At 44.3% G+C, this 27,886-nt stretch overlaps 1 protein-coding gene across 2 annotated transcripts in view; it reads left to right on the top strand.

The window, feature by feature from the left end:
* The window catches only part of L (zinc finger protein Lobe), a 65,597-nt gene that overhangs the window by 3,072 nt on the left and 34,639 nt on the right, over nt 1-27,886 (top strand). For both annotated transcript variants that reach the window (XM_076899426.1, XM_076899442.1), the window contains exons 2-4: nt 6,399-6,479; nt 6,646-6,708; nt 20,040-20,111. In XM_076899426.1, the coding sequence (XP_076755541.1) occupies nt 6,399-6,479; nt 6,646-6,708; nt 20,040-20,111 (216 nt within the window). The remainder of the gene's footprint in view (nt 1-6,398; nt 6,480-6,645; nt 6,709-20,039; nt 20,112-27,886) is intronic.

Below are 27,886 nucleotides of genomic sequence, written 5' to 3' on the forward strand. Positions count from 1 at the left end.
CGTAGGTGCATCGGAACCGTCCGTAATTGCGTTAATGGAGGCCCATCTATTTGCGATGTCGGCTTTTGGGCTACTTATGCTCGTCACTCGTCCAGCAAATAATCATCGTATCTACGGGAGAGAAACCGGTCTCTGCCCTCCCTGTGTGTCTGCTCGTTCCCTCGAAATTTGCCTACGGGATTCCCGTGGAAATTTAATGACGGTATTGCCTTTGATTATTCGCGGACAGTGTTGACACGACTCTGTTTTTTTTATGGAATCTTTTATATTATCGGATACTTGGCTGATTTAGTGGTTTGATTTAAGAGAGCATTCGTTGTTTTTACATTCAAAGATATTTGGTTTTATTGACGAAGGTGGGATACAATTTTTGTTTTCGAGTTTCTTGTACTATTAGACACTTCGATCTGGAACTCTTTGTTGGTCGATCATCGTGAGATTTACGGTCACGATTTAATATTCGCTATTACATAGGAATATTCGCCAGTCTGTGATCGTATAATAGTAAACATTATAATCGAAAATCAGAACGCAATGACCCAAATCACCGTGCATTATGCTTCAGGGTCGTGATTGTAATTTGTGTCTCTCGCGTAAATGCATAATAATAACCACTTAATTAACGCACACTTCGACCGTAACAATTATTAACGCGTTCGATTTGATTTCATCAATGATTCTTCTCCGTTTCTTTATTTTTTTCCGTCCGAAATTTATCGAAAAATCTGTTCAGAAGCTATCGATAATAGGCAAGCGAACTATTTAACGAAATAGAGAGTCGGGATGCAACGGAGGAATGTAAATTTCCAGCTTATCCATTTAATCCCTTTAATCGTGGTCGCTCTAAAACGTAATCCGCTATTAGTTTTTGCAACGACAGCACTAATTCCACGCCGGTGGTTATAGTGATTATAATGCGGCCTCTAACCGGGATTAACTTATCGGCTTTTCGTTTAAATTATTGCACGCGAAGTGTCCGTCTGCAGACGCGATAAACGGTCAGAAACTCTCTGCTACGAACACGATTAAAAAGTTGCCGGCGAACAATAATAATCGTATTTAATTATTCATCAAAACGCAATCCCAAACTTTGGTATTAGAGCGAGAGTAACTACTGTTAAAAAGTTTCAAGCACCGCCTCGTTATTCGGGCGAAAATAAGCTTTTTCATTCACGTGCCTGCGGTTGTTTCACGTTATTCCCAATTCTAGTTAAATTCGCTAGAACAAAAAGAACTTTCCCCTTCCGAGGCTAATAACTGAAACGCGATCGTCAATTTAGTTGGAACGAATCAAGATCCGCGAGCTGGATACACGGATCCTTCGATTGTCGCGTTCAAATCGTAGGGAGGAATTAAAAGGAGAAGCAGACGCGTCCGATGAAGATCGACGGTCGGAATAGAGGGCGCGCTGCGCGCTATTCATCATCGGGCATAGAAACCCGGAACGCTTGAGAAGTAGCCGAACAAAAGACAATCCGTCTTCATATATCTTTTTTTTTTTCAACCTGTGCATGCACAAGTGCGGCTAGCGGCGGTGGAACGCGTAAAAAGTGCATAGGCAGAGATAGCAGGGAGTATAAAGTGGGCGGTGTGTGTCGGTGGGACGTTTGAGGCGGCAGTGTTACAAAAGTGGCCGGCATGCGGAAGCCACGGTCGGCAGAAGGAGAAGAGACGTCGGTGGAAGACATGCACGGGACACGCGGTATTCCTTTGAGGCAAGGCCACGCAAGGCGTTCACGTCCGTCGACTTGTGCCATCCCTTTTGCGGCGAATTGTGCGTCGCGTGCTCGCGGAATTACAATCGTTACAGGGCGCGGGGTGGGGCTGGAGGGTTCTGCTCCCTTTTCAGCACGTGCACCGTGCACCAGTTGCTTTCTTCTCCTTTACTTTGTACCGAATTTCGCGCCGCGAGAATTGGAAAGGTCAGCCGCTTTGAGAGAACCTTTTGGCAGCGCGGATAAGCGTTGCGTACCGGCGAAGTCTGACGGCGGAGATGGAATTATTTAGAGGAGAATTGTACGGAAGTATTGTTAACATCTCCTATGCGAAACCCTGGGTTACGCAGCCCTTGATGAATTTCTGAAAAGTTCACGGGCAAAGTTGAATTTAACCGAGGAAGATCGATTTACGATTGTACCTGATATACATCTCGCATTTCGTATATACGAAACAAAAGTTGTGCACCAAAAGAAGAAATATTCTATCATCCTTAACGTTAACAAATCGTGGCACGAGGGTTATCCTGTAATATCCCGGTGTACTTCAGGTACCGTGTCGAGGCCAGAGGGTGTTCGTCGGCGGATGCGCCGCTCCCGTGGGAGTCTGAGCCCGCGTCAGAGCTGGTCGGGGTTAGGCTCCTCTGGGAATCAGCTCGACTTCCCTTGTACCAGCCACCCAGCCACCCATCCAGCCAGCAGAGCAGGAGCAGGGCAGGTCAGAGCCGAGCAGAGCCGAGCAGAGCTGAGCAGAACCGAGCAGAGGAGAGCACAGGGCCAGAGAGTCGTTGCCAATAGCTGCTGCTCTCTCGACTGTCTGACTGGCTGTCACGAGTCCAAGACGTACGACGGCTGCAACCGGGGAGCGGAGATAGCGGTAGCTCTGGATAACCCGCAGGCTGGTCTCTCCTTTATTCACGGCATATCGATTAATGACTGGGAACCCTGCTGGCTTCGTAAGCGTCGACGCTCGCCAGCCTCCGGGATCGACGTCGAGACGCGAGCCCACGATCCCCCCGAGATATCGTTAGGTGGATTATCGTAACCGACAGAGGGTAATCGGGCCTCTCGATTTTTCTTCACGCTCTTGGCGTTCTTGGCGGACCTCTGTAAACGCTGTATGAACGGTGTGGGTGATAAACGATCGATCGTTGCTTTTTTTCTTTACCAAGCTTCCGCAACGATGTATCGTGTCTTGTTTTATTGTTATTTCGTGCGTTTCTCTTTGTTTACTCGTTACTTTACTATCGTTTAATGGCTTATTTGCGAGAGACTATTAAAAATCGACTTGCAGTTTGTATAGAGGAAAATAAGAGATGAAGGATATAACGAGGAGGGAGGAAAAATGGAATTTTCAGGGTAATCTAATTCGAGATTTATATTCGAAAGCACTGGTACGAAGCATTCTGCATATTACATGTACATCGTGTCCTAAAACATTTTTGCGGGAGATCCAACGTGCAGAGGGGTTTGGTCTCAATATGCAGTTATCATCTTCGTGCATACAGATTGGTCTATAGTAATACGTTTCTTTGATGTTAACCAGGATACGGTTCCTTGCACTCTGTGCTCAACTTTTGCAAAAATCGAATGGCTACGAAATTCGATTCAACGAGAACGCGAACATTTTTCAGCTACTTTAAACAGAATTTCACTTCACCAAATCATCTTCGGTACACTATTCTGTTTAAAGTCGACGAAACTTTAGCACTGGGTATTGACACGCTCGTTCTTCGTATCGACAAAAAAATAATTCGAATTTTCATCTCTTCAACGTCGAAATCTTGACCTTCTCCAGTTTTACGCTCCTCTCCGTTACGAATGTATCCAGCGGCGTTATCGAAAGTACAACGTACAGGGTTAAGCCGCAATATGCAGTTATTTCCGGACGAGGCAGCTACGTGGGTCATAATAATACATCCGCTTAACGTAACCCAGCCTGTTGGAACCCCTAGAAAAGGGGGTTCGAGATTGCACGCTGTATTTTCGAGAGCTTACACCGGCATCTTTGTCCTTGGAACAGCCTCGTCCAGGCCGCTGACCGTATTACGCGGCTTCTTATGCTTCGTATCTAACATAAACGCAACGACTGCAGACGCGGATGGTACCCAATCCCCCTTACCTTTACGATTATTGTTCAGACCGGACTGTTTCACCGTTTACGCGGCCGAATTGTTTACGGTGCTCGCGATAGATCGAATTTGTAGGAGGGACGCATACGGAGGAGCCTACCGGAGCCGTTTTGGTATTCAATGGGCATCTCGCGACGAGGACGAGGTAACCCTATGGGGCTGGAAGATTGCAGCTTTCGGTTAACCTTCTGCTGCGTTTGACACGCGGTACTCTTACAACACGGTTCCCTCCTAATTTTACATACACACTAAACTACTCATCAAATTTCTATCAAGACTATTAAAGAGGCACCAGAAGTTATCTACGTAACTCTTATTGGTCTCCATCAATAGTGAGCTTTTTAAGATAAAAAAGCTGGAGTAATATTGCACGCAACGATAACCATATATCCAGAGAAACAGAGACGGAGTAAAATTCGAGGCGCAATTAGTGGGACCAGCTCCTAATTTTACATATACACTAAACTATTCATCAAATTTCTATCAAGAGTATTAAAGAGGCACCAGAAGTTATCTACGTAACTCTTATTGGTCTCCATCAATAGTGAGCTTTTTAAGATAAAAAAGCTGGAGTAATATTGCACGCAACGATAACCATATATCCAGAGGAACAGAGACGGAGTAAAATTCGAGGCGCAATTAGTGGGACCAGCTCCTAATTTTACATATACACTAAACTATTCATCAAATTTCTATCAAGACTATTAAAGAGGCACCAGAAGTTATCTACGTAACTCTTATTGGTCTCCATCAATAGTGAGCTTTTTAAGATAAAAAAGCTGGAGTAATATTGCACGCAACGATAACCATATATCCAGAGGAACAGAGACGGAGTAAAATTCGAGGCGCAATTAGTGGGACCAGCTCCTAATTTTACATATACACTAAACTATTCATCAAATTTCTATCAAGACTATTAAAGAGGCACCGGAAGTTATCTACGTAACTCGTATTGGTCTCCATCAATATTGCGCTTTTTCAGATAAAAAAGCTGGAGTAATATTGCACGCAACGATAACCATATATCCAGAGGAACAGAGACGGAGTAAAATTCGAGGTGCAATTAGCGGGACAAGGTAGAACCGACGCGACGGAAAAGTCCTCGCTAACGGGAGTTTCTCGATGATGGATGAAGCATTAACCCTGGTGGTATCCTACGTGGCGCGAAACGCGAGAGTTGCTCGACAGAAGCCTTGACAGCTGACAGGGCAGAGGGTGCAGAGGTTCAATCGAAGGGTGCTTGGCATGGTGCTGCCTTGGCTGATGTCTTGTAGAATATTTAAGACCATATCTTCCCTCCCTTACTTCGAAGCGCTCGTTGTTCCTTGTCTGCGGGCTAATGCTCCCATCCATGGGTGAGCGTGCTGGTCTTCTTCTGCTCGAGCTCTTTCCAATAACCTGCGATGATCGTAGGGGTTTTTCGTGCCACTGCTTCGTCAAAGTTTCGCGATTCTCGTGATAATCTATTATAAATCGAGTAACTCGATTCTTCGTCGGTGTATTCGCATACACTTCTTAATTATTCCTCCTGTTAAACGTTCAACTACGAAAGCTGAAGGGAGAAATGAGAATGGAGGAAAAAATTGGCGTTCGACACCTTCGAAAACGGTGGTAATCGGTCGGAGTGGCAAGTTTATCCAGGCAACAGCGATCGAGTGAAAGAGAGAACGCGAGAGAGATAGTGAGAGGGAGTAGGGGAGTTAGGGGAGGGCGCATGCAAAGTAACAAACGACCTGTTGGCCACGTGGACAGGGATGTAATTTTTTAAGTTTAATTTTGTGGTCCCACGTGACAAACGGGTGGCTCTACTATACGGCAGCCACGTCAGTGCGGTCCGCGCGTATATTTCATGCTGAAAACACGGCCCGTCGTTTCGCGTTTGATGATATACAGGCAACGAACGGTTCCTCGCCGAGGTAACTTGCCGATCTGTTCTCTTGCACCGCGATGGAATTCGCTATCGATCCTCTTGTGGTCGTTTAGATTCCATTTGCTAAATACTCCGTGTTCTTGCATGGTTTTTTCTTTTTTTTACTAATACACTCTGTTAGTTTCTTCGTTGGCCAACACTCGATCGTCATCGCGTGAAAGTTCGCGAAGGGCGGTTCTCGAAATCTCCGATTAAAAAGTCACTTTCGCGTACTTGTTGCGTTCATACGACGAATTTATATCTTCGAACTATTTACGATTCGTTTAGCATTTCACGATGAAACGCAGTTCGTTAAAGTAACATTTATTCGTGTCGTTACATACGCCGCACAAATCTTGTCCATCCGCGATGGTCTACAAAAAGTGTGTTATTAATCGTTTCTCGTCGCGTTACTTGGAATTCGTATTCGTGTGACACACGCGCACGGGCACGCATACACGAGCGTGTATCTCGTGGAGTGCAATGTTCACACGGTTCAGGCGAGGGAGAAAGAGAAATTACAATTTCGTTGCCCGTCGTTGCCTTCTCTCTTTTGCTCTCTCCTTTTCGCAAATACAGATTTTATTCTTCGCCGCTGATATGCAAATGAAATGGAATTAATGGTTGCTTGTCTCTCCACAGGAGACGAAGAGTGGGACGACGGCAACGAGCAGAATGTCCTGGAGGTAACCGAGCAGGATAATGAGACAACGGGAATTAAGCGTGAGTGTTGCTAAATACTTTCTCGTCGTTAGTAAATGTTTTCGTTAAATCCAGACTGTTTGGACGGGCGTTTGTTAGCCAGTTTTTCATTTATTTCACTGCTCGATTGACGAATCATTTTTGGGGATATTAATCGTCGATTTTTAATCTGTGGACATTGTTACAGAGGATGAGGAGGATGAAGAGGAAGAAGAGGAGCTGCAGAGAGCGTTCAGTCGTCATTCTGAGGGTGAGTAGAGAAGTTCAAATAAACTATACAGATTTAGTTGCAAGGGAAATATTTGCAAGAAATTGCCTGCATTTGTGCGTTTTTTATCAATATCGAACAGGAAGAATTTTTTCTTTTTAAATAGCATTACATGTCTTAGACTTTTATTGGAAACAAAATGTCCTACTTTCTTCATTTCTCAACTTTGTCGCATTTCTATAAAAAAAAGAAACTTTTTACGCACATCTGTAGAAGCGAAACTCGTCCACCTGAAAATGTATTGATTATCAAACGGTGGCTACAGCCAACACCCAGCAAAATACGACGATCGCGAACTTAACGGGCGCAGAATATTTCGCAGCGATCTCTGCTCGAAAATCGGCGAGCCGAAAATAAAATTGAAAAATCCGCTCGGTCGTGCTTAACCCAGCGAGAGGGAAGAATCCGTTCCCGCTCACTATACCATCGAATATACTCTCGGTACAATGGACCACTGGCTGGAAAACAACTATCGTTATGCAGATGCAACAATGGGTTAAGAATTGAGGGAGGCTTGGTCGGTGTATTCTGGTGCATTCTGGTGCATTACTTTTATCAGTTCTCGCGGGACATTGCCTCGCGACGCAACAATGCGTTCAGACACATCGTCATTGTTCGTAGCCGCTCAAGAAGCGTACACCCACCTTAGACTCTATGAATATGGGATTCCTTTGTCCCGAAGGATCCTCTTCGTAGTCGCGTGCATCGTGGACCCGCGAGTTCCGTGCACGCGTTGCAATCGGTTGTGCTATTCCCTTCGACACGCGTGCGATTGATTTGCAGCTATTGCAGGATTTATTTTTCCTTGAATTTGATCGAGATTCGATGTTACAGGTATCCATGCGCAAGTATCTGTTCGTTGTGAAATTCATAATTGGCCAAAGTATGCATGCATGCATCCATGTATAGCGGTGTTGCACAAGGGATGTTTCTAGTTGGTGTACGCACGTGGTGCATCGCATATGGGACGGAGGAGAAGTGCTAGCCGGGGCAATTCCTTTCAGAATGGTAATAGGGGCTCAGGTGGCAAAGGTGATCCAACCGTGCTTATTATGTCGATATATCCTGCCCTAAGTACCGCCAGAGAACAATAGTATCTTAACGATATAGAGCTGAATAGTTTCTTCGTGCATCATTCTGTTAAATTGGTACACACGCGAGATCGTTGATTTCAAGAGTGGATAGGTCCGAACGGAGACATTCTATTTGTAAATATTTTTCAGGCTTCGAGTAATTTCTATTCGTTTTTCTACGCTCCTTTTGTAACGAAGTGTCCAGGACCTACGAAAACCCATCGTGGACGACGGTGAAACGGATATTGATCGAAAAATTGTCCAGGTGTAACGGTGGAACGTCGATGCTGGACAATACATCATAATTATAAGAATCGTATCGATTTTCTGCCGCGAAATGAATGCGCGCGTATCTATAAACTGAAACCGTTGGCTGTTTCAGCGTGTAATATCGCAAACTGAAACCGAACACCGTCGAGCGCGAACATATTCTCTCCACTTGGTACTCGAGAATCATCGAACTTCAACCCCGCTCGCTTCGGATCTGTGGTCATCCCACTTCACTGTTACGGCGATCTCTGATCCGTCGTCAGACTTGCAGTTAATAAACGCATCCAGAGAATCCGTACCGCTAGCATTGCGTCATTCTATTCGTTCGTAATGAGCAGCCTCGACGTAGAGAGAGGCCATGTATTAAAGAAACGAAGGAGCCGCGATGTTTTCGCTGGAGCACCGGTAGCAGCAGCGCAGCCGGTGCTCTAGAGCGAAACGAAGATAGAGAAAGACGGTTAGAGGGGGAGGGGGAAAGAGAGTTAGAGAAAGAGAGAGACGGTGAGAGAGGAGAGCCATCGAGGCATCTCCCTTGGGAGTCGCTCGCCTCCTCGGGGATACAACCTCGTTCCAAGCTTCTCCAAGCCGGTTTTACCTTAGAGTATGAAGCGGGCGCAAGTACACTTGGCGAAAGGTAAGCTGAAATAATAATCGGCCGGTACAAGGAGGAACGGATAAAAGTCGGATCTTGCTTCTCCTAAGGGAGGAAGAGAGCGGCGATGCGCTACGGCACGAGGAAAGGGAACGAATCTTTCTCCCGCTGTACTTCCGAGCTTACGTAACAACGGGGCTGCGAAATTTTATGGGGTCGAAGATTGCCGGTGCAATCGTTAGGCGAGATTATACGAGGCTTCGCGATCCTCACGCCGGAGCTTGCCAACGGAGTTGTTAAAGGGTTGCATATAAGTGATCGCTATAACTAAATGAAATTTCTTGTTCTCGAAAAAAAAAAAAGGTTCGAGCTGGTGGATACGGGTAGAGCGGTCGAGTTCATGGCGGTTGGGATGCGCTGAAATGGGAAGAATTTCATTTTTGAGTTTGGAATTCTTACGGTGCGTGCTATCTTTATTTAAGCTTAACTAGAAAATGATAGGAAAAATTGGATATTTCGTTGGTTTAATACCAGCGATTTCCAGCAAGATTGTCATTCGATGTAGAATAGAGAGTTAACGATAAAAGTGGGGAATTATTCCGTAGGAGACGCTCGTACGCGTCTAGATGCATATCATCGATGTATTACAATCACCCTGGGAATACATATTGGCTCGGTTTCATCCTGGAGATTGTTGGTCGAGCAGCAACAGCAGAAGAATTCCGAGGGTGCTTTCAGCCAGCTTCTCTTTTTTTTTTCCATGGGAAAAGGGTTGTTGTTACAAATGAAACCCGTTGGGTCTCGATCATTCGAACAACACGTTCATATCCGTTTCCCTTTGTCCATCGTCCATTCTTTCGAGTCTCGTTTAGCGAGGCCAGATGCAGCCAATTAGGAATTAACCATGTGCATACGTTATTGGTTAACAAAGGGTGGGATTGAATAGGTGTTGAGTCTTTTAGAGGATTTTATTTCCGGATGCGAGGGCAGACATATCTGCGAGCGAGCGATTTCAGAGGCGGGTAAAAATGGATTTGCCGTTGCTCTTAGTATTAAAAACAAAACGATATCGATTCGACTTCGTTCGAGCGGAGGAGTTCGTCGATCAAATTATTAATTTCAATTCTATGTCGGCACGCGTCACGGTGTGCGAGTCCATAATCGTGTTACGCGACAATGCGTAAGTCCGCGTGCGGCGGAGAATTAATGTTATTACCGTATCAAATTTTCATTTCAATGGTAGGGGATACGGTTTGATTATATTTAATATTTAAATAATTATAGAGTGTTAAATTCCAGTTCAAATAGTAGCACATACAATGCGATTATTATATTCGACGTAAAAGATGACAAAGTGTTTAATGTCAATTTGAATGACGGTAGATTGAATCATTTGAACCATTCGATCCACTCTAATTTTTAAATTATATTACGAGAAAAATAATATAGCTATTTTTCTTTCAATCTTTCTCTAATTAGTGCAATAATAATCCGCGTGATCATGGTATTCATTACTTGAAATGTTAGTGAAGGAACGGAACCAGGATTTTATCCGTGAAAGAATATATCCGTATATATCAGTATTACTTAACAGAGAGGAAAGACGTAGCGCGGCGTCCTGAACAGCTTTCGCATAATCTTCCTGCCGCCCTCTCACTTTTCGTCACCCACCATCAGGTCGGAGGACCTTCCAGCTTCTCCCACTGGGATAGTCGAGATCCCCTATTTTCTTAATGTCAGAGATTTCAATTCGTCACGAGCACGATTCGGCACGACGACGTTCTCCGTTCGACGATTTTTAGGGTACACCCTTGGCTGACTGTTCGGTACTAATACTACTTGCATGGTTTCTCGTTCGTATCTTCGCTTCGTAACGCAGCTTTCTCGATGCAACATTCAATTACTCGAACATAAAATTAGCGGTAACGATCCCGATAATCTCTTATTATACGCGTAGAAACGGTCGAATCGTCCGTTTCGTGCTATTTTGCCTCCCCAAGGATAAACGGCGTCCTACTATGTATGAATTATAACGATATCAGGATGCGAATGCCAGCTGGCTATTTATTTGCTACCGAGGTAATAAATAAATAAAAACGGACCAGTGTAAACGAGCGAGGAGGAGGTAGGAGTGAACGGGAGAGAAAGAGAGAGAATTCTCCATTTTCCCGTGGGAAGGTTGGAAACTTCTGTATACCCAGCACAGCCACACGACGACGAAGGGATCCAAGAGGTGCACGAGGAACAGGACACGGAGGTAAAGAGGGCGCTGAGGGAGGAGGTACAGGATAGAGGAGGGACGAAGAGGGGTTTGGAGGGGTACACGCGAGGGGAGTTGGGCGAGGGTATATTATAGGGAATGCCAGGGGAATCCCGAGGGACCAGCAGAGCAGCCCAGTGCGCATGCGTCGAGCTGATTAGTTCTCCCTCTACCCCTTCTATCCTCCTCTACCCTCTACCTCCTCCGCCGCCTGGCCTCTCCTTCGCGTTCCCGGAGTGCTGGCAGCGCCAGAGGAGAGCACAGAGTCCCGTGGGATCTGGCCCCGCTGCCTCTTCGCACTTTCCACCCTCCTTCACCTCCGCCACCCCTTTTCGACCACCCCGTTCCCTCGCAGCGTTCTCTTTTCTTCCTCCTTTCGTGTATTTTACCGTTCCTTCTCTCTCTCTCTCTTCATCTCGATTTCGTTTTCTTCCGTCCTGCTCTCGCGTTCGCGCTTTGTATTTTTTCTTTGCATTGCACTTTCTGCTGGCATTTTGGACATTGTTACTACACTCGAAATACAAACATGGTCGAAGTTCAATTCAGCAGTAATAACTTTCGGGGAAATCTTTTATTTCTTCATCTGTTCTGCAAGGCTAGTTTCTGAATACCTCGTACATTACCGGAGGCGCTTTAAATTTTAAAGTAACTTACAAATCAACATTTCGAGTAATTAAACTCGCTTAATTTTTTAGTCACCGAGCTCTGGATGAAAAAAACCGCCAGGCACCTCTCTCTGTACCGTACCCTCGTGAAGAGAAAGTCGACGGGAAATTAATAGAATTTGCCATTTGATTCCTCGAGGACATTATCTATCAGCCGTGGATCCCTACGGCGAGAGGAACATTTCGAGTCACGAACCGCGGTTGTTCTCGAATGGCTCTTGATCAAGAGCAAGGAAAACGGCTTTAGGTACAATGGCACTTTCTCGGTGCGACTGTACTCGCCGATATAAGGCTGTCCCAGGTGACGAGCTGCCTCGGGCCGTGGCACAGCTCTACGTATCCCCTGGGACCAACTCTAGGTTTCTCTCTCTCTCTCTCTCTCTCCCTCCTGCCATAGCTGCTGTTGCTCTCTCGACCCCCCTTCGTCCCTCCTTTCCTTACGCCTGCACCGAGGGGATCGGTAAACGTGCACGAATAAACGCACACCCGGAGTACGGCATACACGCGCGTTTTAAACATGCGATACGAATGCACCTGTGCCACCCGAATGCCGCGATACGCCTCGAATCATCTCTGTTCGTCGTTTGTGAATTTTTGAAAATCCCGCAGATTCCACGAATTAGACGTCGACTACGCGATAGAACGAGCAATCGCATCTACTCCTGTGACCGATTTCCTTAAAATATAGGAAGAGCGATTTGGCACGGTTGCATTATTTGAATTATACCTAAAATTCTGGAGCATTCGTTTAAATTAGAGAAGGAGTTATTGTTCGATAAATTTTTCTAGAGAAAGAATTACTTTTACGCTCAACCGGTGTAGCAGTCAGGTCTGACCGTGAGTTTGCAATTCTACTGCAGCCAGAGTGCGCTACTTTGCGCTTATATGATCCTCATAAACTCCCATCAATTTTGACGTTTATTTTATCCAGCTATATACGACTCGAAATGTCTAATTAACATTCTGCCTGCAGTTTCATGACAAATGTCCTAATTTTAAGCGACTTTGAATATCCTTTTCGTTCGTTTTTAGATCCTTTATATCCATGAATCTCTAATAATAAAGATCAAAACGTAGCCTTTAGAATCTCTGTGTAGACAGAAGCAATTTGTGGAGTGTCCGTTTCCTGTACAAAAAGTACAAATAACTTCATGGAAACAATGTTGCTTGCGTAAAAGTGTAAGAATAAGGGTTGAAAATATCTTACGCATCCAAAGTTCTGGTTCGGAGGGTACACAAAAGTGATACTGTATCTGTGATCTCGTATGCAGCCCAAATTGCATCTAGGACATTATACAAACGTAAATTCGTGCACGTGCATGATCATATCTGTCCGGACGTACAAGCCTGGAATCATGATCGTAAATTTTCACTTGCAGCTACGTCTACCTATGGAACAATACTGCATCTGCATAGTAGTACAATGTTGCTTAGCGTGCTCATTGATTTAGAGGGAAAAACGTGTGATTTGGTAGAGCTTAGGATATCTACGCGAAAGGAGTAAGTTCGGAAGTTACTTAGATCTGAGGATCTCTTACATTGTTGCCACGTTTACAATAACATTTGTTACCTCCACAGATTGGACGTGTCGATATTTTCATGCGTCCTTGGCTCGCATTTTTATAAAGTGGAGAGAGACTGAGTAAGCTGGTAGTTTCGTTGACAGGAAACGTTCATTTCCCATCACATTTTGCGGAGCATCGGTATAGAGGAATAGCGGACGAGGCATTACCCCGCTCGTTTTGCAACGAACGATCTCGCACGTAAGCAACGTACTCGCGCGCAAAATACGCCCGCGTTGCGGAGGAACATTCAGCCGCGCGTTGTAAATCAACTCCCGCGTTATTCGGCTAGTTTTTCCCGTGTATAATTCCGGGGAAAAATGCTTGGCGCAAAAATTGCATGGTTTTTTAATCTACGTATCGCGGCCGTAATTATTTTCTTTATTGTCAGCCGCGCATCGCGTTTTTCTAATTACACCTTTCATCAGCGTTAACGAACGTTCCGTTCCTCCAGTCGCTTCCCCGTAACTTGCGACTTTTTTTAACGATTAATCAACGCCAAAATAGTCTCCATTTGCAGCTGAACGTATCATCAGCGATGCTTCGTATCGAGAGACATAAAACACAGCAAACGTTATTATTCTTTACTAACAATCAGATTTAGTTAAATGAAGACTGTTTGATTTTTGATTTCTAACCTATTTCGGCTCCTCCATCTCTCCATTCTCCGCCCCTTTGTCTATTCGCATTTCGATACGTATACTATCGTACACCACGCGGAACAACTGGCCACTATAGTATAGTGATTATACAGTGAAAATATGATACGGTCTCGAGTGACTAGACCTTCCTGTTCCGTCATTATAAACTTGCTCTCGCGGCACTACTATTCCCCGTCCATATCTAATACGATTGTACTCGCAGTAGTAAACTCCGATGCAACCGCGGCTGCAGGTACCTTCTCCACTTATTAGAGATCATTTTCGATACCAGGTCTTTAAAGATTTTCAACGGATAAACAAGAATCATCCTTCTTATAAAAGTCATACGTTCCCAAATTGCGAGATGTTCCTTGCAATACGACAGGTGAAAGTCGCGCAAACGTTTACTTGCCGCGACATCAACGTCGATCGCGCGTAATTGTTAAGAATGTGAAGGAAACTCGAGTCGATCCTCGAGAACGAAGGAAAGACGGGAACACCACCTGTTATCCGCGGCGCAAACGAATGAGAAAGTCGAGGATGTTTCCGTGGCTCGCTAATAACTCGAGGGTACCGGTGCTCGTTGTCGAGGCGCTTTAGTTTCCGCGGTAAAACTTGCCAACTGGAGGAGATAAAGGTAGCGCGAGTCAGTGTCCCGAGGCCATACTAACGATCCTCCTCCTAGATCGCGGTTATATATCTCGCCGTCTCATCTTTTTTCCGCGGCGATCTCGTCTTCTGAGCTAGTCAGCGAGCTTTTTCAACCGCTGCTAGATAAAAGTTGTTATTTGCTCTCGCTGGTTCTCCTCTCATCTTTTTTTTCTTTTTAGTATCGATTGTTTCAACGGTTTCAAAGTTTCAAACGGATGAAATTTATTAGTTTTGAGATCTGGGATTTCGAGAGATTTCATAATTGGATAGGAGTTATTTAAGGACGCGTAGGGGTATGTTTCGTAGGATGGATGCGTGGGAGCTTGAAACCCACACGAAATTTTAGGTCCTCAATTAGTGGTAACAACGTGTACGATGTTACTTATGCTGTCTTTCATATTGTAAAATGTAATGAATAAGTTGATCCATGATCGACGTGCCTCGTTTTAGAGTAGCGTCGATGAGAGAGCGCGAGGGGCAGAGTCCGTCAGGATACGGAGTAAGGAATTGTATTCTGGTGTCGATGATGTTCCAGAATACGATATTAAGCTGGTATCGAAATGTGACGAAGCTAGGATAGAGTATCTGGGGAACGGTGGGCCGGCAGCACGAGCCAACTTAACTTTCGCGCGAACATATACGTATCAGGTGCTCTGCTAACTTTATGCTAATCTTTCTCTCCTTGGGCTGTAACGCCATTCCGCCAGAGCTGCGCGCCGCATGAACTCCTTCCGAGTCTTTTCGCTCTACCACACGTTACCATCCCTAGTCGGATGATCGAGCAATCTCCTGCAAAAATTGCCAACGATTTTCAAATTAGAATATTCGTAAATGAACGCGAATGTCTTTACCAAACGATTATCGAATTTCATATCCGAGACGTTCTTATTATTGACTGTTACTACTTGTTTCCTCTGTAATCGTTTTACAAGAGATACGTGCGTGTCTTTTATTATATTCTTAGAAGTATTACGGGCATATTAACGCATTGGAGAATGTGTACGAATGCTAGCAGTAATTTTGGCTCTATTCACTTCATTATACTCATGATATACAAACGCATTATGGTGGCTTCTTAACTTTTTACGTTTCCAATACTGAGTACCAATGAAAATAAAAATGATAAAATTTGACGATGCTGCTATATTCGGAACAAAAATTGCAGGACGCGAATTCACGCCAGCGATTACCAGGAATAGAATTTAAAATGACGTGAATTGACGACGTCAGCGGTCGAGAATGCGTTAATGAGAAATAATAGCGGTAGATGGAACCACTTCCAATTGAATGGCTACTAGTGTCATTGGATTCACAGTTCAATTCGATTTCATAAAAAACCACCATAGTTCAACGCAATCTACGGAGAAAGAGGGAGGAAGAGAGAGGAGATGTGTCAGGATTTCCATCGCACCCTTCGAAGCACCCTTTCGTTAGTCGAAAGACACAGATTAGCGTAATAATTCCAAGATCATAGTCCCGCTAATTCATTGACTAATTGGCTACGTCAGGTTGATGTCGACGGTGGAATGGGGGCGAGTTTACAGCCTCGTGACGTCATGTTTACGATACGCAGGTGTGCGTACCGCTTTATTGTTCATCTCGCTTCATGAACTATGACCTCGATCGATACCTGGAACACATTCGACCATCATGAATTCCAGCCGGATTGATCTTGTATTTTCGACAAAAATTTTCGCGTAACATCGACGATCGTTTCTCTTGGATTTCACAGGGATTAATATCGAACATTTACCGTTGTTCCAGGAATTTCATTCGAAAACGATACAGTCCACGTAGCAGGCGAGTTTTAAGGCTTAGTCAAGGTTCACAAGGTTGCGGAAAACCTCGTGGAAGATTCGATATAGGCGGTGAAATTGGAACGCGAAATTTAGACAGTTCACTGAATCTCGTACTGAATATTTAGCATCACTTTTACCTCAAGTAAATCCTTCAATTTTTGTTATTCGATATTACACTTCGTCACTGTAAAGCGTTCACGCTACTTCTCGCAACTTACGCTATGGTTCTTGTTATACAGTTGTCTACTTGAAAATAATCCTCACCAGGCGATCTAAGAATGTAACTTCCATCCGATCGAGCGAGATCAGCCGATTTTTGACGGTCGAGGAGTCAGAAGTTGTTCCTTTTCGGAAAGTCGTCGCGGGCAAACGGTTCGGTGCTAGAGACGTCCCAGCAGGGACGTCCTACCAAATTAATTCCTACGAAGGCCACCTGTATCTATATCTATATAGACGCGAATACACACACGCACAGTGTCACATACGGCCCCCTCTAATATACACAGAGACCGTTACCGATTCTGTCTTCAGAGGAGAAGAGACAGAGACGGCGAACAGGGCGATCCTTGTGCGGTGGCGAAGTACAAGGAACAGCCATCTTTCTTAGAAAGAAATTAAACTTTTCCCCGGAGTATACTTTCTCTCTCTACCTCTCCATCGTTCTCCCTTGACTGGTCTCTCTCTCTCTCTCTCTCTTCCACTTCTTTTTCTCTCCTTTTCTCTTGCTGCTAGGACGGGAAGGTCGCAGGACATCGTCTAAGGACGCTGAAGGGTGGCTCTGGCTAGCCTATTGCTATTGTTTGCCGCATTCTCGAGGGAACCAACCTGCCCTTAACAGTGCCATGTGCCGATGCCACTGTACCGGGTGTCCACGGGATATTGCCGGATTTCTCCGAGTGTCCGGCCAATCTGGTACCCACTACGAAGGATACTACGATTTCATTCGGTTCTGAGTGACCCCCGTAGCTTTATCTGTTCCTTCGATTGTTTCGCGTGTTCGATTATGTCGCGGACGAACGGGGACAGTGATGGAGGCTTCGAGAGAAGAAGATACAGGAGGGATGCGAGATTGAGGATGGCTGGTTTCGAAGGAGGCTGCAGGTGGTTGGACGCTTCGAATATCCGAAATTGTTACTAATTGCGTTAATTGGTATCGTATCAGCTGGAGAACGATTGATGAATTTCCTGTTGGGAAATGGCGGTTCCGTTGGTCGTTGGATCATCGTTTGAAGATGGCTCGCATTAATTTCTTATTAATTCGAAGGTGAATTAATATTTAGCAAAATATTCCACGCTTCACGATTAATCATAGAAAAGTCAATCAGTTACGAGCAACAAATCGGGGCTCGTTAATAAAATATCTCATTTCAAAATAATCATAGATTTCCATGAAGATTAATAAAACGAGCTGTGACTTGTCTTGGTAAATAATTCGAGTTCAGAACGAAGCTAACGAAGCTCTAATCAGCCAAGTTAAAACAGTCAAGGGATGTTACAAACCGCATCCTGTTCAAATCGAGTACACGAGTTTATCGTGCAATATAAACAAAAGAAAAAAGAAGAGAGTCATAACTGGTTATTCGTTGTTAAACACGTCTCGATGAAAATAGCCAATAAGTGAACAGGTAATAATAACAATAATACGGAAATAATAAAATTGGAATCGTCATTGCGATAATTAAAATAATTAAAAGGCTTGTCACGGGAGCGAAGGAAAATTCACGGCGCCCTCGCGGCCGCGTACGAAATCCAATTTGGGTCGAATGAGAACCGGCTGGATGAGAGCCGCTGGCGTGTTCCCGCGGGACCACTGGGAGCAGTGGGAAGCCTCTGTACCCGTGCTGGGGCTATACCCGGCTACGCCGCGGAGGGGGACTCCCCAAGGAGGTAATTACCCTCCCAACGTTCGCCCAGCCACCCACAAGCCATCGCAACTTCAACTCCTGCCGGAGTTACATGCTAATACAAAACCAAAACCGGTTCCCAACAGCTTCGAGCGTCGCCCAAATTTATACACACGCGCGCGAAAGACAATCGCGACTACGCGGTTTACATTCGCTTTTCCGTGGCTGGACAAGCGTTCTTTTTTTAACGTCACTGGGACAATCGGTGGTTGTGGACGATTACGCTTCGCAGGTGTAAACGGATCGATTTTTCATTTGCTAAATAAACAGAGAGTCGTTTGATTTAGAATATATTGTAGGATTAGGAGGAAATGGTATACTTGTGGTCGGTTGTTTCCGGTTGTTTGGAAGGGTCAGAATTCATGGTTGAAGAAATTGATTCGTCACTCGTAGCCGCTTAAAGTGGTTGTTTATGGGATCTAGGGGCGCGATAAATGGTAGACTTTTTTAGGGAGAATCTCTGGCAGTGATTGACTTGGTTGAATGGTGGAATATCGATGGACAGAGTCAGAATTAATTTTAAAAAATATGTTTAAGCATATACTGGCGGATCGTTATTTGTATACAGATTAAAATGAGCGTTTATCAAACGATGACCTTTTTAGTAATACAAAATACAAAGGGTACAAAAGAAATTATTTCCACCGCTGATCACTTTCAGTCGAACCGCTCGTGTATCTCGTTAGAACGTAATGGGAAATCTAAAATTCCACCAAGTGAAATGTTATTTTTTTTTGCTTCGCTGCGGCCGTTCGCGTAGTATATTTCGGTGGCAACGACAAACTGATTACCAACAGTGTCCCAAGCGCGGCCTTGGAACTCCCAAAAGTCATACTCGTAAAAAAAGACTATTGTACACCGCGGACTTCCGGGTTATTTATACGAGTTATCTCTTCTCTGAAACCACGAACTGCGCCGCTGCAATGTTTCGCGCCGCCATGACTTATGAGCGATGATAATTCCACCAGCTTGAGCGCCGCGCGCCTCCTTCTGGCTACTTACTCCTGTAATTCTCCCTTGTTCGCTCTTATCAATGAATTATTCCACCGTTCTGATAAACAATTAACTTCCTCTCCGTACCCCAGATTGAGATGTTAATGGAATTTTGGTGGACGAATTAATTACAACTGTACGATGCTATTGACCAACACTCCTTTCTGCGCAACTTTTTTTCACATCATCCACGATCCCAAATACAATTTAAAGTAATTCAAAGATAAACTTAGCAAAGCGATACAAATTTCTGAAAAATTTCACGACACTTATCTCGCGATCGATGCACGTGTTACAAACAAATAGGCGCATAGAAAAAAAGCAAAACTGATCGAAGGTAGGGAGAGGGGGTAGCTGTGGTTGTTTCGCACAAGTTACGTTTAAAGTTGCGCATATCCCGGTGGGAAATTTGAATTTTGGCCAGTTTTCCTCGACCAGCTGGCCCAAGGTGGTTCGGTCTCCTATGCGCAGGAATGGGCTATGGGAGCCAATATCACCGGGGTATGGCTCCCATGGGGCCGCCACGGCTCTTTTCCACCCTTTCTCGTATTATACGCAACCGTGTAGCAAAAGGGGTCGTCCACGGTAACCCTGGCCCCGTGTATCTAAGTTCGTTCTGCTCGATCGCCCGAAATCCCATGAAATTTCAATGTGGACCCCTATTAGGCTCCTTGCTCGCTGAAATTACGCCGCCTGGATCTCAGCGACGCTGGGATTGATACAAACTGTGAGATCATTCCCGACGAAATTGACCGATTCCAAGTTCCTCGACAAGATTTTTCACGATTCTCGGCTGTGAAAGTTTCAGATCGTAATAAGAGGTTTCTCGACACAGACACGACTGTACAACCGTCTCAGTACAACTTCTGAGAAACTTACAGCGTTACTTACTCTCTGTTGCAGAATATTTACAAGAGGGGAGATCGTCGTCGGTGCAAGGACCAGACTTGGAGAACCAGAACAGCCTCGACAGTGGTGAGTCTGAAAATTTCACTTTTAACGATAGTCCAAAGCATCAGGAATTGATCTGCTGAACAAATCGGACGATCAGTGATCGATAAAGAAACAAACTGGCTTAAGAGAAGCGAGAGTAGAGAGTTCGATAGTCCAGTGACCCACAAAAATCTTGGAAGATGATATCCCGTGAAGATCCTAACAAGCAACGGATCTACGACGATAAAGAGGGTTGTCTCCCTTCCCGTTTCCCGTTCTCATTGTTCTCGAGTGACGGGATTGAATTTTTCAGACGGTCATCGACATCCGAGGGAAAAGAACGCGGGGGATGTTTTGGGGGAAATTAGGGTTAGAGGAATAGTTTTGAATTTATCGAAATTTCGCGTCGCAGAATTGATTACTTGCTCGTGTCGCGATGATCTTTCGCTCAAAGGAGCTCGCGAGGATTTTATCAGTTTCCTGCGGATTCAGTTTATACGTCCGCGAGTTTCCACCAATTCGACGTACGCTAGCGTAATTCGATTACCGGATAGTAACAGAGGACCCAGCACGGTTTGACTCGGTTTTACTCGACCAATCTCCCAAGTCCATTACTAGCCGTAGGAATATTGTCGCAGATACAATTAACTATTTCATTCAATTGATCTGGACCAGTGATTTGTAAGCGAGAACGCGTCCCTCGAGTTTTGGGGTGTCTGCCACGTCGATCCTCCACTTCTTTTATCAAGAATATAAACCCTTTGCGCTTCTTTATGAACAGAAATAAAAGACGATCTGTAAAAGAATAAGAGAAACGGTTATTAAATATTGTTATCGCTAATTTGAAAGTGATACGGAAAGGATAAAACCTCTGCTGCGATTCGAAAGTTTAGCTCGATAGCGTGTATCCGACGAGCAACGTGCAGCAAAAGGGTGGCGGAATCGTAGCCTTTCCGCGAGCGCACGCATAACAGGAGCCGCCACTAAAGGGACACATTTATGTCTTCCCAGGAGTGCGTTAGCTAGCTGCCGGCGGCCAAAGCCAACCCCTCTCGGCCTTATTCACAGGCCAGGGGACCTCCATCCCCCGGCGGCAACTTCTCTTCCACCGGCGCAACTAAAGCCGAATCTCTGTGTGTTGCTCTGGACGGTAATCGAATCACCGCGGTCGCATCACGATTTCGCGGAAACTCGTTCGTCGACGTCGAACCCGCAATTTCGATTACGCCCTCGAGAAGTGCGCCGTGTTTGCTCGCCCGGCAAACAACTCGATCGTTCCCCACCGACCCGGTTCCCGTCATTAAAAACGCGTCCAGCCACGCCGTGAACGGTCGACCCGTTGTCTTTTCCGATTTACCAGCCCAAAAACGGCGAACCTTACCTTCGTGTGTCATTTATGACGATCGAAAATCTATACTGAGCTACATTTCTGCTTTTCTGTTACTTGTAAATCGTTCGATCGCATTTATCAGTTTCTTAGAACCTTGTAAATTTATCGATGCAAGAAAGTCACTCACCGTAGTCTTTTCCGATTTACCAGATCAAAAATGGTGAACCTTGCTTTCGTGTGTTGTTTATGACGAACGAAAATCTATACTGAGCTACATTTCTGCTTTTCTGTTACTTGTAAATCGTTCGATCGCATTTATCAGTTTTTTAGAACCTTGTAAACTTATCGATGCAAGAAAGTCACTCACCGTAGTCTTTTCTGATTTACCAGATCAAAAATGGTGAACCTTGCCTTCGTGTTTCGTTTATGACGAACGAAAATCTATACTGAGCTACATTTCTGCTTTGCTGTTACTTGTAAATCGTTCGATCGCATCTATCAGTTTTTTAGAACCTTGTAAATTTATCGATGCAAGAAAGTCACTCACCGTAGTCTTTTCTGATTTACCAGATCAAAAATGGTGAACCTTGCCTTCGTGTTTCGTTTATGACGAACGAAAATCTATACTGAGCTACATTTCTGCTTTGCTGTTACTTGTAAATCGTTCGATCGCATCTATCAGTTTTTTAAAACCTTGTAAACTTATCGATGCAAGAAAGTCACAGTTTTGTTAGCTGAAAATGTTCAGGAGTAGTCTGTTGATCGAATAGAATCAATGTAATCGATCAAAGCGGACTTGTGCGCGACAAAGATCGATCTACGTCCCGTAGAATGCTCTCGACTTAACAAGTATCTCAATTTCATAGACAGGCCGCATCTTTTCGGCTCCGCAGTCAGTCAGTCACTCGATCTAACCCTCGACTCCCACTTTCCCCCCCTCTTTTTTTTTTCTATACCCCAGAGACCCATTGCAACTTTAAGCGGCTCGCATTACGAGCGTTCAGCTCGTCTCTCTCGGTTCGGAGATTGCTCGAAGCTGTTCCCTTCTTTCTGCTCTTAATTTAGCCCACCCCTTAGGCTAGCCACCCCCCTCGAATTCATTTCAGATGTTTATCCTCGCGATCGACGGATTAACTTACTCGAGTACACTGCGATCCGACAGTTTCGAGGATCGAAACGTATCAGAGACGCGCAGAGGCGGTCGAAGGGGTTAACAAAGGGTTAGTTGCTCGTGATTAATCGAGCTCTGCGTCTTGCTCGGTTCGCAGCTCGGGACAGGGTTGTTACGTGAACGCGGATCGTTTGTCCTCTCCTTCCTCGCTCCTTCTTTTTTTTTTCTTTCTTTCAAAGGCTAATTGGGGATCTTGCCAGACACTAATTGTGTTTTGATGGGGCTGATGGATCGATCTGTCCTTTCAACTCCATCGGAAATTATCCAGTAACGATTCGGTTGTATAAAATATCATTCGCGTCTGGAAATCTGAAAACTCGACGTCGATTTAAGTGTTAGACAGAGGATATAATTAATTCGTTTTTATTGAATTAGAACAGGTTCCAAGATTAGTTTGCATTCCCCTCTGCTCTGTTACTATTAATCTAAATCGAGTGAAGAGTAATTAAATAAACAAACGAGTTATTTTCCTTGGGTTTGAATAAGACCTCGTCCCCGATGAGGCAAAGTTAATATTTCTAGCCTCGCGATGCATTACACAAAATTCTGTTAGTCTAGTCTCAACTATGTTCTCTAATTAACTAATCCGTAACAGTCTCAGTGGACACGGTGAAAATTTAACTCCGGGGTCCGTCTTTGGACACCGAGAAACCTTGAAGTTGGTCATTCATTATTACCAACGAATGGACGCTGTCTTTGCTGCCACGGATCGCCCAAGCGACGAAATGATCCACCCTAACGCAGCTACTGAAAATAAATAATTCTTCTATCATAATATTCGCGTCCAAACGCAGTTATTTACACATATTTCCAATCGTCTTTCGTTATGATTTTAAACGGAGTCCTCTTCGATTCGTCTCGATCGATTCGTTCCATCGTTTCCATTTAGTTGATATGGAAAGGATAAAAAAAAACCAAAAAACGATGAAACCGTGTACGAAATTGGAATATAAATGAAAAGAGTCGAAGGGAAAGTGACAGAGGCGAGATGATGAAAAATTGGGAGGGGTGGAGCAGTCGACTGGATAATATTTTGTTCGGGATCAAATTTGGTACGCGGGATCGCGCTTGAAGTCGACGGTAATTAGGCCGGACAGACGTGGACATGGACGAGCACTTTAAATGTCCGCCAGCCATCGTCCTGCTGCTGTTTAATTCGCTTATTATTTGATAAAGTTCTGACAGCGTCGGCTGGACCGGTGTCACCAGCCTTACCTGGCTAATCAACATCTTTGTCGGAGGATATTCGATCAAGCCGGACCACTTTAATATTCCCTTAATTCTCGATTTCATTTTTCCATTTAAGAGTCGGTTAAATTGCCATACGTTGTACACCTTCAGTCCCTCTCTTCTTATCGTTTTTATACAAATTTTTCTGTATAGAGAAATCGCATATAAATAATTCTTATCACCGGTTATGAGTGACGTTTTAATTAACTTGCTTTTTAAGTATCGTTTTGCAGCGGAGTTGCAGCTTTAAAATTCCCACTGTTTACCTAGCGATAAATGAGCTTCTGCGAGAGCTCTCCCGGTAGTTCTCTGATTTACCGGCCAGCAGTGTAATAGAGTCTGTAGTTTACTGATTTTCCGTGGCGCTTTGCTCCACCGATCATAATTTACCCTACGCGTATGGCGCGTTTTAAGCTTGGCGAACAAAACGGTGACGAGACTTCAATTTCTTAAACAGTTTTCATTTTTCAACTAAACGTTCCAATTGTTCAAACATCGATGAACGAGACGAAACTGTATTAAACAAATTATACTGAAAATCATTATTCTTCTAAAAGTAAATATAACAAAATTCTTTTAAAAAGCAGAACTATACAGCGCAACTGTTTAAAAGAAGAAAATACCGCGAAACCAGAATCATAAAGGCAACACTTCGATTCTTTAATCTCGAGCCAGCAAATGAACGCCCTTTTTCGTTCACTTCCGTTCACCTCGAAGAACTCGCAGCTTCCGCCTGTGGTGCTAATAAAATAATAAATACACGTCGGTGGGTGGGGTGGCGTTTCGCATCTGCGAGTTAGATGGGTGTCTTCCTTTTCTGCTTCCTGGTTTTCTCTTTCCCTCTCTCTCTCTCTCTCTCTCTCTCTTTTTTTTTTTTACTTAACCACCCAACCGTCAGGGCCGTAGCGTCGAGTTTACACCCCCTTACAATGCCTTGGCGTACATTACATACAAGCTGGTTATTTCTCCAGGGAGTTTTCTCACGTGAATGCCGCGAGAACACGCACAGGAACGCGTCACACGCGCGCGAGTAGAAAATGCTCGGTGGTACGAGGGCCGTTTTGGCTGAGAATCTCCATCGCACTCACTATCCTCTTTCTTTCTGCTCCTTGAGAAACAGTCGTGGCTCATCCAAACTGGATCGCGATTTTCCTGTTGCAAAGTCGATTCCTTAGAAGAACGCGACTTTTGCTTCATACCACCCTATACAGAAATGCAACTGAGTTTACAGATTGTTCTATAGGGACAACAAATATAAAACCACCCTTAATTGAGTTTCTAAGGTCTGTAACGGTTTGATTTGTAAAATAAATCGTGCGTTCGTACGTAATGCTTTAATGATAAGGATAAATTGGCGAAACGACGCCTCCTGAAAGAATCCCGTTGAAGTACGATCTTCTCGCGGGGGTAAACTGTCCTCGTCCCCGGGTGAAACGATAACCAGAGCCCTCAAAGATGACGCGATAACGCGAAATCGCCGTGACGAGGTCTGGCCAGCGGAAACTTTCCGGCGCCATAAGAATTTCTCGCCTTGGGCCGGCCCAGGCGAAAGTTTTCGCCTAAAATCCCCCGGGTGCCATGAAAGAGCATCGCTCCCACTATTGGGAGGGGGAGTACAACGCCCTCCCAACTACGAGACGCCGTGGTACACCACCCACGCGCCACCACCTCCCGTCGACGTCGTTTGAATGAGGGAACCTGTAAACAGTCGGGAATAACGCCACTTATAATGGAATTTTAATCTTCGCCTCTTCGATCTTATTCGGAAGTAATTGGTTTCGGGGACAGTTACGTTTGTGATTCGCGAAGGGGTATCAAATTTGCGTGTAGAGGGTGTTGGGTTGCTTTGTAAAAATATTTCAATTGGTAGCAATAGAAAACTCTTCTCACAGCTAACTTTTCTTGCAATTGTAATTTAATTATTGACAATTTTTAAAAGGCAAGTTTCTTCTAGGTTTAAAGGAAATTTGATAAATGGTTCTTTAATTCTTTTTCATTCAACGTAGGTTTGATTTTGCGTGTTGAGAGTGCAATGTTGAACTTACTTGCCTTTGTGATTTCTTTTAATGAATTTTGATTATCATCGTGCCTTCTTTAGTTTGGAAATTTTAATCTGGCTTCACCGCGTCCTTTTTTAAATTACGATGTATTACTTTGAGCATCGACAGAGTACATAGACACTTTGCATTCTGCGTGCTCAGAAATGAAGGGTAGACCGGGAAGAATTCCAAAAAGGTCGAACACGCAACTCCTGCTGGCAGCCGCTAGTCACGATCCATTAATGTTTTTCATCGTGGTAGCGGGTCATTCATAATCTTGTAGCACACATTATACGTTCGACGATGCGTTAAGATGAGCTTGGATTTTGCTGGCTCAGTAATTTTAATGCGAATCGAAGTTGAAACCCGTGCTTCATTACGATCGTACCAACCATCGAATCGATACGGTATTTAACCCCAAACTTGTTCCTTCGCCGATCTCCCCAGCTTCCTTCCTTAATCTTCAGAGAAATTTTAGTTCTCAACGTTTCCACGGAATATTATTAAAATTAAAATATTTCATCAAAATGTAATCCTAAAGTTGCTTTTTTTTTTAATGAAAAATAACAAATCTGTTCAGAGTTCCAATTTCGATTGAAAAAAAGGAACGCGATGGTCGTTTGAGCCGGTTGACTCACAACAGCCGGTTTTTCTCATGGTACCTCGAATTGGAAAGCGGCCCAAACGCTTAATGAACACCGTTTCGAACTCGCGTGTGCCGCCATGAGCTGGTTGACCCGTTTACATCCGATTACTCAGCCGACTTTCTTTTGTTGCGAGTCAAAATATAGCCGATGCACATTGCTGCACCGGCTGTGCAACACAGTACAATCTACGATAACACGTACAATAAACATTTATCCCCTACGTAACAATATAAAAATAAATTAAAATAATTTAAAGAGAGACTCGATGTTACGTACAATTTCAACGATTTTTTAAGCACTGCAGTCATTCTGAAAAATTATTCCATTATTTCTATGTGTCTGATGACGCTTGGCTTGATTAAGTTTTGTCGTCGAATCATTTGCAAGCATTTTAAGGACGCATCTATTAACCCTTTGCTCTTGGCTCCTTTCTAAACGTTAGCAAGAGCAACTGTTACTAAAATATTGTTTAAAAATCGTTAACATCTCTCAGCAATATAAAATTTCCATTTTAATAGAAAACTTGAGAGAACTATGCGTTTCTCAAAAAGTTGCGATGGAATAAGTTTGATCTACGTAATCGATAATCAATACCTGATGTCCACGCAGAGGGTACATGAAAGAAGTTCAGTGCAAAGAATTTTAAACGACAGAGTGATCCATCTTTCGCCAGTGGAGCACGCGTTATTTACACGACCGTGGGAGATTGCGACAAAGTAGTATATGGTATCTACGCAGCGGCTCGCTTACGAATGCAAATGGGCTAAATTAATCCCGGCCAGGCTGAGTGCTAGGTAATCATCATTACCCGGGATTATTGTTTTCCCGCCCCGTACGTTCCCAGTCTCGGGGATTCTGCTCGCGAAATCGTTACACATGGTCGAGCCAGAGTAGCCCGGATGGGATCATTATAGAACCCCTCACTCTTCGATCTTCCATTCCTTTTAGTATCAAATATCTCTTTAATTAATAAGAACCTGAAAGAATTCTGTGAAATTGAAAAAGTCGAGAGGGTTGAAGAGAATCGAAAGCTTCACTTACCAACGTTGTAACTCGCAAGATTATTCTGTGACGCTTCCGTTTTGTCTGCGAGATTACTCGAAAAAACGAGATGGACGCTCTCTATCTATTTCACAGCATTATTCTAACCGTGAGAGCGATTTCTCTTTGGACCTTACACGTTACGCATGCTAAACGCACCACCTTGCTCCAATTTCTTGCTCTGATCGCGGAAAGAGACGTCGCATCTGGATGTATCCCCGCTTCTCATCGCGATATCTACGATATTATCAATATGGGACTGTATACCTCGTTTCTACGCGCCTGCATTCACCCTCTCGTCCAGATTCTGAGGCTTGGTATGGGGCGAATAGTTCGGCTGGGGAAACGAGGCGGTAGAA

Source organism: Xylocopa sonorina, chromosome 1, assembly GCF_050948175.1.
Source record: "Xylocopa sonorina isolate GNS202 chromosome 1, iyXylSono1_principal, whole genome shotgun sequence".
NCBI lineage: Eukaryota > Metazoa > Arthropoda > Insecta > Hymenoptera > Apidae > Xylocopa > Xylocopa sonorina.